General features: G+C 37.0%; 5 protein-coding genes across 7 annotated transcripts in view; 4 read left to right on the top strand and 1 right to left on the bottom strand.

The window, feature by feature from the left end:
- The window catches only part of slka (STE20-like kinase a), a 38,254-nt gene extending 35,078 nt beyond the window's left edge, over nucleotides 1–3,176 (bottom strand). For 2 of the 3 annotated variants that reach the window (XM_042736922.1, XM_042736921.1), the window contains exon 1: nucleotides 2,221–3,176. In XM_042736922.1, the coding sequence (XP_042592856.1) occupies nucleotides 2,221–2,370 (150 nt within the window). In that variant the 5' untranslated portion in view covers nucleotides 2,371–3,176. The remainder of the gene's footprint in view (nucleotides 1–2,220) is intronic. The other variant, XM_042736923.1, reaches the window with a different exon arrangement.
- A 1,930-nt stretch (nucleotides 3,177–5,106) lies between these two features.
- Nucleotides 5,107–6,202, top strand: si:ch211-223p8.8 (dual specificity protein phosphatase 13A family protein). The gene is made up of 3 exons (XM_042736924.1): nucleotides 5,107–5,281; nucleotides 5,373–5,590; nucleotides 5,764–6,202. Exons 1-3 carry the CDS (start codon nucleotides 5,154–5,156, stop codon nucleotides 5,964–5,966), a joined length of 549 nt encoding a protein of 182 aa, XP_042592858.1. The 5' UTR covers nucleotides 5,107–5,153; the 3' UTR covers nucleotides 5,967–6,202.
- Nucleotides 6,203–6,424: 222 nt separating this feature from the next.
- On the top strand, nucleotides 6,425–8,595 carry zgc:153981 (dual specificity protein phosphatase family protein). The gene is made up of 3 exons (XM_019112574.2): nucleotides 6,425–7,417; nucleotides 7,719–7,936; nucleotides 8,376–8,595. Exons 1-3 carry the CDS (start codon nucleotides 7,293–7,295, stop codon nucleotides 8,585–8,587), a joined length of 555 nt encoding a protein of 184 aa, XP_018968119.1. The 5' UTR covers nucleotides 6,425–7,292; the 3' UTR covers nucleotides 8,588–8,595.
- A 2,618-nt stretch (nucleotides 8,596–11,213) lies between these two features.
- dusp13a (dual specificity phosphatase 13a) lies at nucleotides 11,214–16,119 on the top strand. The gene is given in 5 exon segments (XM_042736925.1): nucleotides 11,214–12,918; nucleotides 13,003–13,038; nucleotides 13,040–13,178; nucleotides 13,181–13,208; nucleotides 15,448–16,119. Coding segments are annotated over 5 exon segments (738 nt in total). The 5' UTR covers nucleotides 11,214–12,790; the 3' UTR covers nucleotides 15,855–16,119.
- Nucleotides 15,946–17,463, top strand: LOC109098783 (dual specificity protein phosphatase 13). Its single transcript, XM_019112306.2, is given in 5 exon segments — nucleotides 15,946–15,966; nucleotides 16,540–16,655; nucleotides 16,820–17,028; nucleotides 17,225–17,255; nucleotides 17,257–17,463. Coding segments are annotated over 5 exon segments (522 nt in total). The 3' UTR covers nucleotides 17,402–17,463.
- Nucleotides 17,464–17,791: the final 328 nt, after the last annotated feature.

A 17,791-nucleotide genomic window follows, 5' to 3' on the forward strand; every position in this document is an offset into this window, starting at 1 on the left:
GGCTGTCATTGTTGTTTCGCGTCCTGTGTGACGTCGGAACTCGGAGTACATTGATCTAGTACGAGTTCACGGGTGGGAAGTCACGGGTTTGACTGCCGTTCCAGTGCACTTTCACGGGTTTAAGGTTGGAAAAACACGGGTTATGGGTTGTCTGGAACGCGCATCATACTAGGCTGAGGCTACCTTTCCTCCACTTCTCCCTAATGTGACGTCATCACCGAATTGCGTAAAAAAAAAAAAACGTTAATACCAAAAACGTAAAAAACTGGTCTTTAAGGCCATTTTTGAGACATTTTAAAAATGATATACATATCTTGAGTGATTTATGTACCCATTAATCGACAGTGGTGGTTAACCTGCAACATGGGCTTTAAACATGTGTATGTTAATGAATTCCAATCATTAGCAAATAGGGCTTTCGTCCACGCACATTCAAAATTAGCATAATCCCTGCCTATGAATTACAACTACGTTAAAAGGTGACAGTGACAAGCACTGCGTTTTACCCAAAGCTAAACAGTGTATCAACTCTAAGCTACCAAAAAAAATGAAAAATAAAAAAAATAATAAAAAACCGGGGAAAATTATAAAATATATTCAGTATCATCAGTATGCCAAAATGAACACAGAACGTTTTACGCACCATTTACAAGTGGTAGGGAGCAGGTGTAAATTTCTTTCGTACCAACTAACATTTTTATGAATTCAAAAGTTTATGTAAGTACGGCTTTATGAACGATTTACACAAAAATTTGTTCTGCTCATGGTTCATGAATGAGGCCCAATGTGTGCTCCCCATTGACTTCCATAGTATTTTTTTCCACTAGTTACCAACATTCTTCAAAATACCTTTTTTTGTGAATTTTCATTTTTGGGTGAACAATCCCTTTAAATGTGTATAATTGTACCTCTGAACTCAAATGACCTTTCAGCTCTCATTTTGTCAGTCTGATGATATGCACCACAATGTGCAAGAAACAGGCCGATAGACATAAAGAAATGTGTTACCCTGTTTTTTTTTAAAAAAAAGTGTCAATGCTGGTCAGAATAACCAAAGACTATAGAATACCCAAGACATGTCACTCGTATAGTTTTGAATGGGGAAAATGCAACGCTCAATATGGCCGCTCAATCACAGGAAGCCCCGCCATCTAAATGAAGGAGCCAATCGCTAATCGGTAAGAACAGCGCGTCACTGCAGCTGCCGTTAGAAGCGTCCCGGTTGCTAAAGAAACAGTCAGCGTTCTGAGGCGTGCGCTCAGGACTGCGCATGTGCACTGGCTGATCTAGCCTCAATAATAAGCTTTTTATAATGCTATTTGTGCAAAATAAACAAAATTTATGACACAGTTATCAGATTTCCTTGGTGATTTCAAATATGAAATTTAATCGCAAGTCTAGTGCACAGTTTTGTAGAACTTTATGTTTCCTCATTCAAAGAGATAGGAGTTGCACTTGGATGCCCGAGAGACGTTTCAAAGATGGCCGCCGAGTGACATGACTTGTCTAAAAGGGACTTTGGTATAACATCACATGGTAATGGAACATTAAGAACAGACCTGGAATCAGTTGATGGGGTGGTTCACCATTAAATTGAAATCTATGGAACACTACATTAGATGTTAGTCAGAATGACTCCCAGTCACCATTCACTTTCTTTTTATGGAAAAGAGATTCAATTGAATGGAGACTGATGCTGTCAGTCCTTCATCTCCTTATGTGTTCCACAGATAAAACAAAGTCATATAGGTTTGAAAAACAGTGCTGTCAAACAATAAATCACATCCAAAATAAAAGTTTTTATTTACATAATCTGTTTGTGTACTTTGTATATTTATTATGTTTATATAAAAGCACACACACAGTATATATTTTGAAAATATGTACATGCATTTACATGTTATATTTATATTCTAATATCTTATATTATATATAAATATATTTAAAATATAAAGATTACATATTTTTCTTAAATATATACATGCACGTGTTTGTATTTACATATACATAATAAAAAAAAACAGTACAAACACATATTATGTAAACAAAAACTTATTTTGGATGCGATTAATCGTTTGACACCACTATTGAATAAACATAAAGGTAAATAAATAATAACAAAATTTACATTTTGGAGTGTACCTTTAAGATTAATCAATAGAGCTAGGGTGAAATTCAAATACACTCAGGTGACACAATCACCTTCTGGTTGATATTTACCTTGTAGACTTTCCCAAAGGCTCCATCCCCAAGTTCTCCCACGATCTCCCAAATCTCCTCAGGGTTGATGTCTCTGTGAACGTGCTCATATTGTTTCTTCTTCTTCTCCGTGCCCAGCTTAAATATCTTCCGAAAATTGAAAAAGGACATTTTCTAAACGCAATCTAAATGACTATCGGTGAAAAAAAAAAGACTGACACGACATAAACTGTTAATACTGTACTAAACGAACCACTTGGGGAGTTGGCTAATGGGCTAGCTGTCGATGATCGATCCCCAGCTAACTCATTTAACTGTTATACCGTTGCAGACAGCTCCGAGTAATCCTGTGAATGGTGGCGAAGATATTAGTCTCTCTGGAAGAGGCAGAGATCAGCCTTTATGTGGCATTTCGCGTCTCCATAACAGTGAATCATTAAGAAGAACAACTCCTTCCACCATACAGGGATGGAAAAGTAACTGTCCACTTCCTCAGCTAGCTTCACAACGGCTACATGTGTGTGATCCTCTGTATGTACCGCACCCGTCTAATAAAAAATACAGCTTCCTAGTCTAACAATCATCGAGTATTCAAATGTGTCGTTTAAAAACAATTACGGTACAGTAAAATCCATAAGGGTGGAGGCGGATAGGTAGCTAGCACAGCGTAAAAATGCGGAGCGGATGCTGATGATCAAACTCCTGTCTGAGCTCAGTCTACTCCTCACGGGAGGGGTGTGTTTTACAGCTTAGCCAACCAAAACTGTTTCGATAAAACCGATTAAACAAACCACAGCACACCAGCAGGCCAGTGGACGCTGCTCGCGGTGTTAAGAAGGACGTTTGTCGCGCCTCAATCAACGGTCGCTCGGTCTCTCGTGACTAACTTCTCTAGGATGTTGCGGGAAAACTTGAAGGGCGAGCGTTTGCACACAGAAAGCGCGTGCTCGGCTGAGGAATATGGCAAGCCAAAGTATTCATAAACGCCTGCTCGGGCGTCTGATTGCACACTGACACATCAAAAGCGTGCGTTTTTATGGTAAATCGCGCGTTTGACGTGTCAAGGGGCGGTCACACTGCACTTTTCGTTCCATTGACTTCCATTCATACGCATGCGAATGCGTCAGACCGGAAACGCAAGCTCATGCGAAAAATTTCGCATTTTGCTGCGTTCCAAAGTTCAAGTTTGGTGAACTCTGACCTGCGAATTCGCATCACGTGAAGACGTGGGACCAGTAAAATATCGATACTCACTGCGTGACCTCTCTGTACAGAAATTCAAAAATTAAGCAAGAGCTAATTTTAGCCGTAGCGCAGCATCCTATTTTATATAATACATCTTTAAAAGATTATAAAAAAAAAAAAAAAAAAAAGCTGCATGGTTTGCAGTGTCAATGGAAACAGGAACAGATGGTACATTTGAATGAGGACAAATTTTATAATTTTTTATTTTAGTGTGTATGTATATATATATATATATAGAGAGAGAGAGAGAGAGAGAGAGAGAGAGTAAAACATAAAATGCTTTCGACGACGTCGCAAAAGGCACAGTACAAGCACATTAATCCATGTTGTGATAACTGAGGTGAGAACCTGCTCCCGCCCATATTCGCAGCGGTGTCCGAAAAAATTTCGCACGTTCAAAGTCTAGTGTGACCGCCCCTTCAGTGTGCAATCAGACGCCCGAGCAGGCGTTAATGAATACTTTGGCTTGCCATAGAGGAAAGACTGGCGCAGGCGCAGTTGGTGCTGAGCGTGTAGCGTTCTGACAGACTGCAACCAACAGTGGTGGGGAATTTGATTCATTCCACTGAATCGATTCTCTAGAATCACTCAATTTAGGTCAATCTTTCCTTTAGTTCGTTCAGAAATGACACGTCAGTTCATTCAGTTTGTTTATGAACTCTTCGTTCAGCGAAGTTTCGCTCCGAATCTCATTCTGACTCAACACTGAAGAGACTCGTTCAATGAAGGGGCGTTTTCTCAGTATCACAGGTCCAACCTGTTTTTATACAGTCTATGGTCCAACCACTGTTGGGGAGTAACTAGTTGTTATTAAGTTACAGTTACTGAGAAAAAAAATGTGAAATTAAAGTACAGTTAGGCTACTTATGAAAATGTTAACGATTACATCTGAATATTTTTTTCACACACACCCCTATACAGATTTAATTGATATCTTTTATAAATTGTATTGACTGCTCTAAAATATGAGACTCCAATGTTTCAGGAGTTTAGGACACATGCTTATTCGATAACTGTTTTATTTCCTATTTGGGTTGATGAAAATGTATTTTTTTATATCTGTTTTTTCCAAGCCATCGTTAGATGCCAGTGTTCACTGTATCTATGCAAAGATTTGATTTCAAAAACATTATCATAGCTATTAAACTACCTTGTTATGGTTTAATATCTGTATTTAATCCCAGAACAATCTCAAAGTAAGTCTGATTTTGTGGTGGCTGTGCTTTAACATTAAATTATTATAACCTTAATTCAAGTGATGAAGGATTTTGAAATTCTGACAGTAATCAGTGTTGAGTGACTTATAATGTAATGTTAATCCTGCCTGGTTTACATGTTTCAAAAATATTAACAGTTGAAAACATTACATATTTAGAAAATTAATCAAAAGTGATCAAATGTAATCAGTTATACAGTAACCTTCCCAACACTGACCACTGATATTGTTCCTTCACAGCCCGCACTCATAAACTCGTTCAATAATCAGTATTTGAAAGCAAAAAAGCAGTCACACACTTTTGGTTTATTGACAGTTTACTGCATAAAAGCACACTTAGACAATAATTGGGAAAGGACATGCATGTTGAATGAATGAATGGCCATACACTGACATCTACTGGGGTAAACAGTGTAATGCAGAAGTGTCACACCTGGAAATGTCACTCATGTAGCCTACTCATAAAGCCACTGCTCTTCTGTTATTCCTGAAAATGGAGAATGTGGATCGAATTTTGTCCGAAAGACCCTCTATTGAAGAGCTGGAGGATATGTTACATGGGGGTCAGCTATCCTGTAACCATGTCGATGAAGTGTGGCCTAATTTGTTTCTAGGGGACATGTAAGTGCGTTTATGTGGGACTTCTCTTCTTCATAGTTGTTGATTAAAAGAAAACAATCACCCTTTATTTATGTCATTCTTTCATATACAGGTACATGTCTCACGACAGATATGCCCTATGGAGACTGGGTATAACTCATGTTTTGAATGCTGCACATGGTAAAATGTGTTGCAAAGGAAGTGATGATTTTTATGGGACAACCGTAAAGTACTATGGTGTGCCAGCAAATGACCTGCCTACATTTGATATTTCACCATTTTTCTACCCTTCAGCACACTACATTCATGATGCTCTCAGCACAACAGGTGGTATGTAACATTCATTTCCATTTTAAAATCAGTATGACATTTTTAGACATGCACAACACTTGTTAGGATTTTTTTTTTTTTTTACTTTTTAAAATTCATTTTTATTTTTGATTTTTCAAAATGTATTTATCAGTTAATAATAGAGAATAGATAAAAGCATATTTTTTCAACAGCTAAAGTGTTTGTGCATTGTGCTGTGGGAGTGAGCCGTTCAGCTGCTCTGGTCTTAGCTTACCTAATGATATATTGCAATTACTCTCTGGTGGATGCCATCTTGAAAGTGAAAGAAAGAAGATGGATCTTTCCAAACCGAGGATTTCTGAAGCAGTTGATAATTCTCAACAATGAATTAAACTACAAGGCGCAGTCAAAGTAATTTTTTTAAACAAGTATGCCGAAATCTGTCAATTAAAAATAGCATCTAATAACATTTGAACAGTAGGCCTACTGCTGATCAACAACTATGATTAACATGATTATAAACATTTCCTCTTATTCATAATAACAGCTTTGTGTCATACTTCTGTTAAATATAATTCAATATGTAAGAATTCCAAAGCAATACTTGTACTATATATGGTCAATAAAGGGGTCATTTTTGGGCTCTGTAAATGTTCATATTTCATTATAGTAAATTAATGATTTATTTGTTTATTTTATTATTATTTGATAATTAATAAAAAGTAGCCTATTTAATTACTGAATACCTCACAACACTGCGCACAAATGAAACCTCAAAGTCTGTATATCTTTTATATAACTGTTGATTAAGGACATGAATCTTCCAAGGATTTAAATCTTGAACTGAACTGAATTAAGCCTATGCAAATGTATTCAAACCAAGCTGATAAGCAAACACTGTTATTCCCTCTTTGCTCCACTATGCAGTACAATACTCCAAATGTTCACTGATGTTCACGCAACACAATTGTCACTTATTGTCCTGATCTCTCGTCATCGGATGAATCATCTCTAAACTTAACTTGTGGAACAGACCACAATGTCCTACCACAGAAATGGAATAAACTAGAATAGAAATTACACGAAATATATAGTATTTATCCTAAATAGCCTGGGTACGAAGTGTGTAAATAATAATTAACAAACGTGAATGCTTTAAAGTATATAGTCAATTCAGTGACTATTAAAGTTTTTAATGTTATTATTAGGTTTAAACCGATGACGATGTAGCTAGTACAAACTCGTTTGTGGTGCCTGTTATTTTTCTCCACGCTAGTCAGGATGGACCAATCAGAGTCATTTGTGATTACTGGCCCGGACAGTGTTTAATTTAATAACTGTAGGCTAATGCCATAATTTATCTGGATTTGCTGTCAGATACCATGCCTTGGGATTCATATATTTAACATATTATAGGCTATTTTTTCGCGTAAAAATATTTCCAGTACGATAAAAAGATTTGAATGCGACTCAACTGATGTTGTTGACATCCTGAGCCACCAGGCGCCCCCTGGAGGAGGTACACGTTGCACGGCACAGAAGGATGTGTTGCGCGCGCAGACGTCTATTATCAGCGGAGCTCTGAGATGCTCAGTGGTATCGGGTGTCCGAACAGCGTCATAAAAACACCTGTTTGTGTGGATCACGGCGTGCCAAACCCGTTCTGTATACTGAAGCCTCGGGAAAACAGCAGAAACCCATCTTCACGGGCATTTAATCTAATGTGGGTCAAGTGAGTAGAATGGCAGCTCAGAGAAATAAACACGTACTCCTGGCTATTAAAGAGTTAGAGAATATTCTGGACACATCTAAACTTGATCAAAATCCAGTCGACGAGGTCTGGCCGAACTTGTACATCGGAAACGTGTAAGTACTAGCCTATAAGTGATCATGTAGTGGTGCAGCTCATTATATGCAAAATAGCGATTAGCCTATTTAAAGATTTATAGCACGCGAGCAATGTCTGTGTGGTTTATATTTAGTTTATATTATTGTTATATTAAAATAAGATTTGAGAACAAGCTTTTCTATCAAAGTAATTTGTTTGAGATTCAATCATACATATGCTGTGCATCCTTCTAACGAACTCGATTCTAAATCACTTTTAATGACTGCCATAATGTTTGCCCTGTTTCATTACATAACACATATTTCACTTTTTCTGTAGGGCCATTGCTCAAAATAGAAATGCTTTAAAGAAAATGGGCATCACTCATGTATTAAATGCTGCCCATTCCAAGCAAGGCAGCATTGGGGACCAGAGTTATTACGGCGATACAGTTGTGTATTATGGCATCCCAGCAGAAGACTCTTCATCATTTGATCTTAGCGTATACTTTAAACCGGCTTCTGATTTCATTCACAAAGCCTTGAGGAAGAAGAATGGTAAGTGACCGCAGTCAATGATATTCATGTAATGCAAAAATTAAACAATCCAATCCAAATGCACTTAGGAGAATTTTGAAGTCTTCTTCAAATCTAAAACACTGATTTATATAAATACTATTTATGCAACCTTTTACTATCCTAAATAACACATGACATCAATACTAATCTGACATACAATCCAATACCACCAATTCCTTCAACACTGTTGAACTTAGATTTTTATGTTTTATACTAAAATAACAAATAAGACTTTAGACAAAAAGACTCCAAGAAAAAAGTTACATTACCTCTTTACCTCATTTTCCTCTGAACTTAATAAACAACTCATCTTCATTCTGTAAATTCATTATAATATCTATTTTTAAGGAAATGAAGTGGTTAGATTCAATTATAATTTTAGTCTGCTCCTGACAGTTATGGTGTCTTTTATCTATAGGAAAGGTGCTTGTGCATTGCATCATGGGAATGAGTCGGTCTGCCACTCTGGTTCTAGCGTACCTTATGCTGCGTCAGCGTCTTACTCTCCGCAGTGCCATCCAAACAGTTGTACTGCAAAGAGCAATCTATCCTAACAGGAACTTTTTGAGCCTTCTCCTGGAGTTGGACATTCAGCTACAGAGAAAGCGAATGCTGTGTCCTATTCTCTGACAGAAAAACACAAATATCATGAGCACACAAATGCACATGCATTCATTTTATATAACTAAAAGGTAAGGAGGTAACCACCATTGGTATGTTTACATTATTTATGATATGTATATACTGTATATCGTTTCATATAGTAAAACTTGTGCCTTGCAGGTTAAGTGTATGTATAGACCATCTTTGTACTTTTCCATACATTTACAAGGTTATTAAATAAAATGTAAGAATTTATCTATAAAACACTTTAATGTTGAATGAAAGCTTTAATATTGACTTAAGAAATTTTGACCGTAAATTACACTGGACATGTTTGCATAGTCATATTAACATAGGTGGCTTTAATACACAATGTAGTGTAAATGAAGGAAATGAGAATGTTGTTTTTAAAGAAAGTCTATATGATATATTTCATGTTGCAGCTCTGTGAACCACAACACACAAGTGCCACATGCTCCTCACACTGCGAATAATATTTAACAGTGGAATTAAGCAGTATTAAATGATTGAATTGTGGTTTATTATTCAGTTGCAGAGAAAACCCTCACTGTGAGCAGTATTAGCTTTTACGTTGCTTTTGGCAGACACATTTGGAGAAATATACGGGCCAAGCACAACACTCTTCTGTTGACTCAATCCTAAAAGCCTTGTTTAAATGACTGAGCAGCACTCGCTGATGTGATTTTAGCGCACCTTTTTGTTTAAATAGCAGAATAATGTGTTTCATTCAGCTCATTGATTCACAGAAATTCCTTTGTTATCTTTGAGAATATTTAGTGTATAAATGCACAGTTTTGTTAATGCAATGTATGCTTACATTTAATTGCACATTAGACTCTGTTGACCATGAGAGGGATGAATATTTAATTTGTTCCACTGTTAGATACAGTATATCTGCCTATGTTAAGTATTTTTGTGTAAGTGTAACAACTGCACTTAAGTGTAACAACTGCACTAGTGGATTCACATTCAGATGTTTCATACAAACAAGGTGCCAAATAAACATAATATTTATATGTATTTGTTCAAATAAAATAAATGTGAAAGTACTTTTTTCTTCTACTTGTATACTTATAATATGTAATTTCTAAAATATCAAAAAAAAAAGTTTATGGTATGTAATATATTTCCATTGATTTCTGTCATGCTAAGACAGATCCTCTATTTTTTGTTTGAGTCTTGGGCCGGCAATACCACAACATGTTGAGGTGCCCTTGAGCAAGGCACTGATACCCCAACTGCTCCCCAGGTGCCGCAGCATAAATGGCTGCCCACTGCTCACGGTGTGTGTGTGTGTGTGTGTTCACTGCTGTGTGTGTGCACTTTGGATGGGTTAAATGCAGAGCACGAATTTTGAGTATGTGTCACCATACTTGGCTGTGTCACGTCAGACTTGTGCTTCTGACTGTTTCCAGCAGGGCGCAGTGCTGTGCCATGAAATGTTTGCAAACAGGGTTTTCTTCCAACATTGTAAACAGATTAATTATGCTGAGTGTCCTTCCATAATATTTTTCTTTTACTTTTCATATGCTACATTAACACAGGCTTCTTTTGTTGAGTTCAACCACATTCAAAGTAATCTAGATAAATAGGTTACAGATTCAAACCTGTTCTTTATCACTTGTCAATGACATTTCATCATGCAGATGTACTTGAAGGACCCCATAACCCGACCTACCAAAACCGTAACAAAACAGCATTAACCCCCAAAAACCTAGAGGAGAGAAACTGATTCCCCTGGACTGGCTCTTCCTGTCGTCACCCTGATAGCATGACCTGCAGCTGTGCAGCCAGAGGAAGCAGGACCAACACGAGTCCCCGGACACACATCGCTTTCAGAGAACATTCAATTAAGACACTACTCTGCTTCCTGATTAGCTGCTTGGCATACAGTCTACGATGATAAATCATGGAAACAGTCGAGAAGAGAAACAGAACAGACGCAATCAGCTAAGCCAAGTGTGTGTATATATTCTCAGCCAAGCTAAGTCATCTCCTGATTTGACTGTGGAAGAACCAGAGGCACAGAGGGGGTGATGTTGATGACCACATTAGTGTCACACAAGTGCTCTGGAAAGCAGATGCATCTGTACATGATTACATTGTGTCAGTGTTTTCTCAGGGAAGACTGTCAAGCCTAAGATATCATGGATAAGAAGAACAAACAAACAAATCAGCCAAGTAGCAACATATATTTTGGCTAAAACAAACCTTTGAAAAAATAGCAATAGTACCTTTTTAAATGCTTTTGGAAAAAGTCTGTTATGCTCGATAAAAGTGCATTTATTTGATCAAAAATACAGTAAAACAATTTAATTAGTTATGTTTTCTGTTGAAATATATTTTAACATGTAATTTATTCCTGTGATGGCAAAGCTGAATTTTCAGCAGCCATTACTCCAGTCTTCAGTGTCACATGGTCCTTTAGAAATCAATCTAATATGCTGATTTGGTCCTCAAGAAACATTTTTTTATATTATTATTATCACTGTTGAAAACAGTTGTGCTGTCTAACATGATTGTGGAAACTGATACAATTTTATTTGAAATAGAAATTGTAACATATGTTTTTACAATCACTTTTGATCAATTTAATGCATTCCTCTTTGCTGAATAAAAGTATAAAAAAAAATCTTACTGACCCCAAATATTTAACCAGTAGATATGTTATTGTACCACTGTTTACTTTAAATTCAGGAAGTCTCTGTGACTTTTGAAAAACCACAAAAGAAAAGCAGCCTGAATGATTCATGGATTGGATCTACCACTGCAATTTGAAACTGGTAAATTTGGACCACTTAATACAAATTACATACACTGCTTTTCCAAATAAAGATTAAAGAAAGCCAAGCTTAGTCACTGTAATGCACTTTAGTGTATTATTTGATTCTCCAGGACAAGAACTTTAAAAAAGAAAGAGAAAAGTCTATTAAAATCCACAAAACATACTTTGTGTTATTGTGATTCTTTCGTATACAGTATAAGGTTTCGATAATAGTGAGTAATAAGCAGATCTTGAGGAGTAACAGGTGTATGTGGCTTTCACACCCAGGCCATTAATTCCTTTTTATTAGCTTCATAAAACCATAATTACTACGGGGCTCAAAGCTTATTTTACCGGTATGGTAAGAACAACTCTTAGTTAAGTCTTTTCCTGCTTTACACATATAGCCTAATTTACTGAAGCATTTGAGCACTAACTAAACACTTTCAGCTGGAGTGCAAAGAAGACAGCATATCTTTGAGAGGGGAATCTGACACGCTCCAATTACCCAACATGTCACTTCACTTGCATTTGCAAAGATCTCACCATTTATCAAAGACTCGCCCTCAAGGCAAATGAAAGGAACATCTGGATTTCAAGAGTGTTTAACCTAGCAGCTGGCGAGACCTCGTGAGATTATGTGTATTTCCCTGCACAATGACTCATGATAAAGACGTATGCGTTCAATGAAAGCCGCTGATGACCCACCTTTACCTTCGTCTGCATTGCAAGAGTGATTTACAATACTGGGAGTCTAGCCAAGATATACACAATATGTGCAGAACATGCTCAAAAGATCATTGTCTAGGGAAAGACAGTCTTCTAAAAGCAAACCTGACTGCCCACTAAGACCTGGAAGAGCTCTTTGTATCCAGGGAGGTTTATAATTATACACCATTTAAAAAAAGAAACAGCCTCTAGAGGCATATCTGTGGACTGGCTGTCGACAACGTCCCTGACCAAGGAGAGAAGAGCAGGCAATCTGAGAACGAGGGAAAAAAAGGGCCACCGGCTGCAAAATGTATGTTCACAAAAGGAGGGGAGATTTTAGAGGCTTTTAGAAAGTAACATTTTGGTGTTTTGGAGAGCTATTATGGAAGCTAACCTCACTGAATTGCTCTCGGCTCTGGCATCGCACGTTTTCTTTCCCACACCTGAGCTGTAAACACATTTGCCACAACAGTCAAGGAATCCTAAGTGGAATGATATTCCATAAAAAGCCCTCAGTATTCATTTTAATGATGTTAAGAGCTGAAGTGGAGTGTCAGTGTGCTCTCAGCCTCTTAGCAACAAGAAGATTTCACGAGCAATGGCCTCAGGTGGGCTCAGCTGGGCTTTCGGAGAATGTATCTAAACTGCATGTCAGGCAGCATGATAATATCCAATACCTTACTGCAATTTTCAAATAAAAACATGTCCTTTTTTAAATATTTTTTTGGGCCAGGATGTCCCTCAAGGAGCTGTGTGCCTATGAAACACCATCCGTTGCCGAAATGCAGAACTTCTTGTTGGCTGACAGATGGCCCACTGGACATGTCAACCAAGTGTGGCCTAATGTGTACATTGGCAATGAGTATGTATTATGTTTTCTATTCAAATGGAAATTGAATGAAAATGTACAGAATTACAGATGTTCTCTGTGTTTGTGTTTTCTCAGGATTGCAGCACGAGACAAGTCAATGTTGTATAATATGGATCACACACATTGTGAACGCTGCTAGTGGACCCCCTCATGTCAACACTGGACCCCGCTTTTACAGAATGGATATTGATTACTATGGAGTGGAGGCTGATGATTCCTCAGATTTCATCCTAAGTGTGTTTTTCTATCCCACACAGCAAGGTTTATACGAGCTGAGTTGAATTGGAGGAAACATCCTCATGTACATTTTTCATGCAATATTTAAGAAAATATCACTGGCAAGTCTTTAAATATCTAAAATATATATAAAAAACAGTACATTGCTTTGCCCTACTTGGGGAATGCTTTATTTTCCTGCCTGCTGCTGTACAGTATTTGACGCACACAAAGTCGTGCACTATGACTGCTACAACTACGACTACTTAACATTGTGTTTCCACGTTAGTTTATTTTTATTTCCATTTAACAGCTTCTTTTTCGAGTAGTTTTTAAAATTGGCGGCACAATACATGATCACCAGATTTGCCTTATATTCCAGGCTCACAGGCGTAGACAACGCGTAGAAAGTTGTTCGTGGGATGTAACGCAAACAATAAGCTTTTCGAAACTCAGAAAAAATAGAACCATGACTGCTTCACAGAATGAAGCTCAAAAATTTGCACTCAAAACTGTATAAATGCAACGTGAACATAGCCCAAAGTTGTTTAGAAATTAATCGATTGTATTAAATACCATAAGTACGGTGCCCATAAGGTGACATGGTCGGTTCACTTAGTTTTGTCGTGGCCATGACATAATAACTCGTGGGAACGTGATAATATGTCATGGCCACGAGATATTAATTTGTGGGAATGTCATATTAACTAGTGGGAACATAATATTATGTCGTGGCCACGACTTCTTATGTTGAGGGAACGACATGTTTTTCTCATTAACTGATCGTCTTTTTTTGCCTGTAATATTTGTATATTATTATTCTTATTATTAGCCTATTATTATTGGTTATATTGTATATTCGTTTATATAAATTTTTTGCTTCATTTTGATCTCTTTATTTAATGTTCTGAATACTTTTGTAAATAATAGCCTACTGTAAATGCTCGACATGCAAATTAAGCTTTGATTATACTGACTGGAATTTTTGCTGGAATGCATCATTCACGTAGTTTCATTTGTAAATGAAAACACAACACGCTCATTTATCATCACACATGGGTATAAATACAATCATAATGTCAAAACTCTATTGGCATAATTGTCAGATAAATGATAAATGAGTGTGTTGTGTTTTCATTTACATGATTAATTCCTCAACGAAAAACTAGTATTTATAATTATGGTCTATTAATTAGCCAAAAAAAAATATGTTCAATTTAAACTGCATTCCAGCAAAAATTCCAGTCAGTATAGCAATAGTAAGCTATTATTTACAAAAGTATTCAGAATGTTAAGAGAACGAAATGAAAGGGAAAATGAACATAAACTAATATAAAAATATAACCAATAATAATAGGATAATAATAATAATAATAATAATATACAAAAATTACGGGGAAAAGATGTTCAGTTACAGATCAACTTTGTAAGTTATGGACTTTGTAAGTTATGGACTTACAAAACTGTACGATGGATAAAAATGTTTTTATATTTTATATTATGCACTTTATGTAACATTTATTTATGTTAAACTTCATTTGAATGCTGATGATCGCATGTTATACAGCCCAGTAGCCAAGGCCTATGGTTAATATAATAATTTAATAATGTATTAATTTCTATAATAAATAATATAATAATTTCTTAATTCAAAATAAAACGTGAATCTATCTCTGATAATCCCGGGTTGCTATGGTCACGCAGGTTTGTTTACGCATTAAACTCGTGGCCACAAGAAAAACATGTCGTTCCCTCAACATAAGTCTTGGACACGAGAAATGGATGTCGTTCCCTCAACATAACATCTCGAGGCCATGAAATAAGGATGTCGTTACCTCAACAAAATGATCTCGTGGCCACGACATAATATCTCGTTCCCACGAGTTGATATGACGTTCCCACAAATTAATATCTCATGGCCACGACATATTATCACGTTCCCACGAGTTGTTATGTCGTGGCCATGACAAAACTAAGTAAACCGACCATGTCACCTTATGGGCACTGTACATTAGGCTATATAAGAAGTGTCTTTTTTTATTTTCCGGTCTTTTATTTATTTTTATGCTTTGGCTAATTGGGTCATTTAGAAAACAATTACCTATCACATTTCCATTTCAGTATATATGTTTATTTAAATGTATTAAATTAATTAAAACTGAACCTAGATTATAAACTGACTTGACCTGAGGTTTGAAGGCTTAAAACAGTATGACCTAACAAAACCAATGAAGCATTCTTTTGGCTATAGCCTACTAAAAGTAGCATTTGCACTGTAAAAATGTCATGCACTGATTCTGTTCTGTTCTTCAGAAAGAGTTTTTGCCCATTGTCTGATGGGAGTGAGCTGCTCTGCCACCCTGGTGTTGGCCTTCCTCATGATCTGTGAGGATCTTACACTAATGGAGGCCATTAAAGCTGTACGGCAACACAGGGACATCTGTCCTAATCTTGGCTTTCTTAACCAGCTTCGACATCTTGACATGAGCCTCGTCCGAGAGAGGAAGAAAAAACTGGAAGCTTACAAATTGCGACTGAAAACTTTGGAACAATGCGATGAATCCCATTTTAAGAGCACACCCCTTAAGGGCCTTCTTCCCCATGGCCCTAACCCAGTTCTATTGGGCCAGATCTTATTTGCTAATATCCATTGTAGTGCAATAACAAAGCGGGTATCAGAAGGCAAAATTGAAGGGTTTCACCATAAATAGTAAATAACCTCCAAAGGGCAGCAGGGTCGCAAAATAAATGGCAGGTTTTTAAATTTCTTCCAGATGAGATATACTTTGAACTTGTCTCGAAATGAGCCAGCAAGCATGTTTGGTTTTTTTACTGGAGCGGAATGAAACGGTTGTGCTTGCTCTTTATCATGGGAAGGTGGAGGAGCCATGCATGGTTACATGGCTTAAGGGTTGGTCCCCTGTAGTGAGTTTCTAATGGGTATCATATGCTTCAACATATTTATGGTTTCTGGTCAAAAACTCATAACCTACGGATATTGATGACCAAACAAGAATGTGATGATAAAGCATTTAAATTATTTCTCAGTCCAGTGGAACAGACCAAAACTGTCACATTGTTCCCTCTGAAACATATCTTTTCTTGTTGGTATGTGAAATAAATTATACAGTACCTCAGGAATTTATGTGGTGTTTTGTTTTAAAAGAGGACATCTGTTAATTTTCATCTAATTTCCCACCGGTGACTGTGAAGGCAAACATGATTACAGAAGCAGAAAGGTCAAATGTGTAATATGTGTAAACTGTCCCTTGAAAATGTGCATAGATCATTCTACTCAGAACACGTGCATTGAATTAACACAGGCTATATAAGTATATCTTTGATTCCAGAGATTTCTAACCTAAAGCTCCTAAAGACAAACCATTGGCCTCTCAGCTGCAGGCAGTATATGAGACGCCATCTATAGCAGATCTGCAGTGTCTGCTGCTGACAAACAGACAGCCTTTCGGACCTGTCAGTCTTATCTGGCCTGGCCTGTACATCGGAGATGAGTAAGTACTGAACCATCACAGTCTTGGGACTAAAACGGATCTAACCAAGACACTGGTGAAAATCCAAAATTTCAAACTATAGGTGTAATTTGTATTTACAGATTATTCTACATAAATGATGTAATCAAAAACATAAAGACGTGTTAAACAGCCACTCATTTCGGGTCAATGGCTCTTGATAAAGGACTCCTCACTGATCTGGGAATCACTCATGTTGTAAACTGTGCCGGATCGATTAACACGGGTGCCCAGTTCTACTCAGACATGAGCATAAGTTACTGTGGAGTGGAGGCTTCAGATCACCCACAGTTTGATTTGAGCCAGTATTTCTGCTCCACTGCATCCTTCATTAAAGCTGCACTCACTCAAAATGGCAAGTTTGACTTCCTTGACCTTTTTCTGACTAATTTTGTCAGTGATTGTATTGAAATTAAAAGAAGCAGAGCAAAAGAATAAATGGAGCAGTGCAAAGTCAGCAGGCAATACAGTCGTTTTAATAAGTGAAATATGTAAATCATAACCATTGTAAGAGATACCGAATAAGTTAGGAGGTTCTTTGTGTGGTGCAGGCAAAGTGCTGGTTCACGGAGCAATGGGAGTCAGCCTTGGTACTGGCCTTCCTCATGATGTGCGAGAACCTCACTATTACGGACGCCATCATCGCTGTCAGGTTGAACAGGGACATCTGTCCCAACTCAGGCTTTCTAGAGCACCTGAGAGATTTGGGTAACCAATTAAAGAGATAATCCACTCAAAAATGAAGGTTGTGTCATTTACTCACCTTCATATGGTTTCAAACCTATATGGCTTATCGTCATACAGCTTCACAAGACAAATTTAGTCATATATATAACTTTTATGATACTAGAAAAAGTATACTGGAGATATTAAAAAAGTGTACATTTTATGGTACCATTGTTATAATTAGTTTTATAACACACACACACACACACACACACACACACACACACACACACACACACACACACACATAGTTTTATATTTCTACTTTTGTGAAAAAAGAGAGTCTGGAATGATAGGAATGTGAGTAAATGATATGACATTTTGATCAAATATGATGACATCCTTTTAAAATGAACAAAAACACTGAACAATCAAAAAAAAAGTTCAAAAGT

This window comes from Cyprinus carpio, chromosome B13 (assembly GCF_018340385.1).
Source record: "Cyprinus carpio isolate SPL01 chromosome B13, ASM1834038v1, whole genome shotgun sequence".
NCBI lineage: Eukaryota > Metazoa > Chordata > Actinopteri > Cypriniformes > Cyprinidae > Cyprinus > Cyprinus carpio.

Coding starts and splice junctions, on each gene's coding strand:
- si:ch211-223p8.8 (XM_042736924.1), top strand. CDS start 5,154: ATGGAGAATGTGGATCGAATTTTGTCCGAAAGACCCTCTATTGAAGAG. Junction 5,282..5,372: donor AATTTGTTTCTAGGGGACAT/GTAAGTGCGTTT, acceptor TTTCATATACAG/GTACATGTCTCACGACAGAT. Junction 5,591..5,763: donor TGCTCTCAGCACAACAGGTG/GTATGTAACATT, acceptor TTTTTTCAACAG/CTAAAGTGTTTGTGCATTGT.
- zgc:153981 (XM_019112574.2), top strand. CDS start 7,293: ATGGCAGCTCAGAGAAATAAACACGTACTCCTGGCTATTAAAGAGTTA. Junction 7,418..7,718: donor AACTTGTACATCGGAAACGT/GTAAGTACTAGC, acceptor CTTTTTCTGTAG/GGCCATTGCTCAAAATAGAA. Junction 7,937..8,375: donor AGCCTTGAGGAAGAAGAATG/GTAAGTGACCGC, acceptor TTTTATCTATAG/GAAAGGTGCTTGTGCATTGC.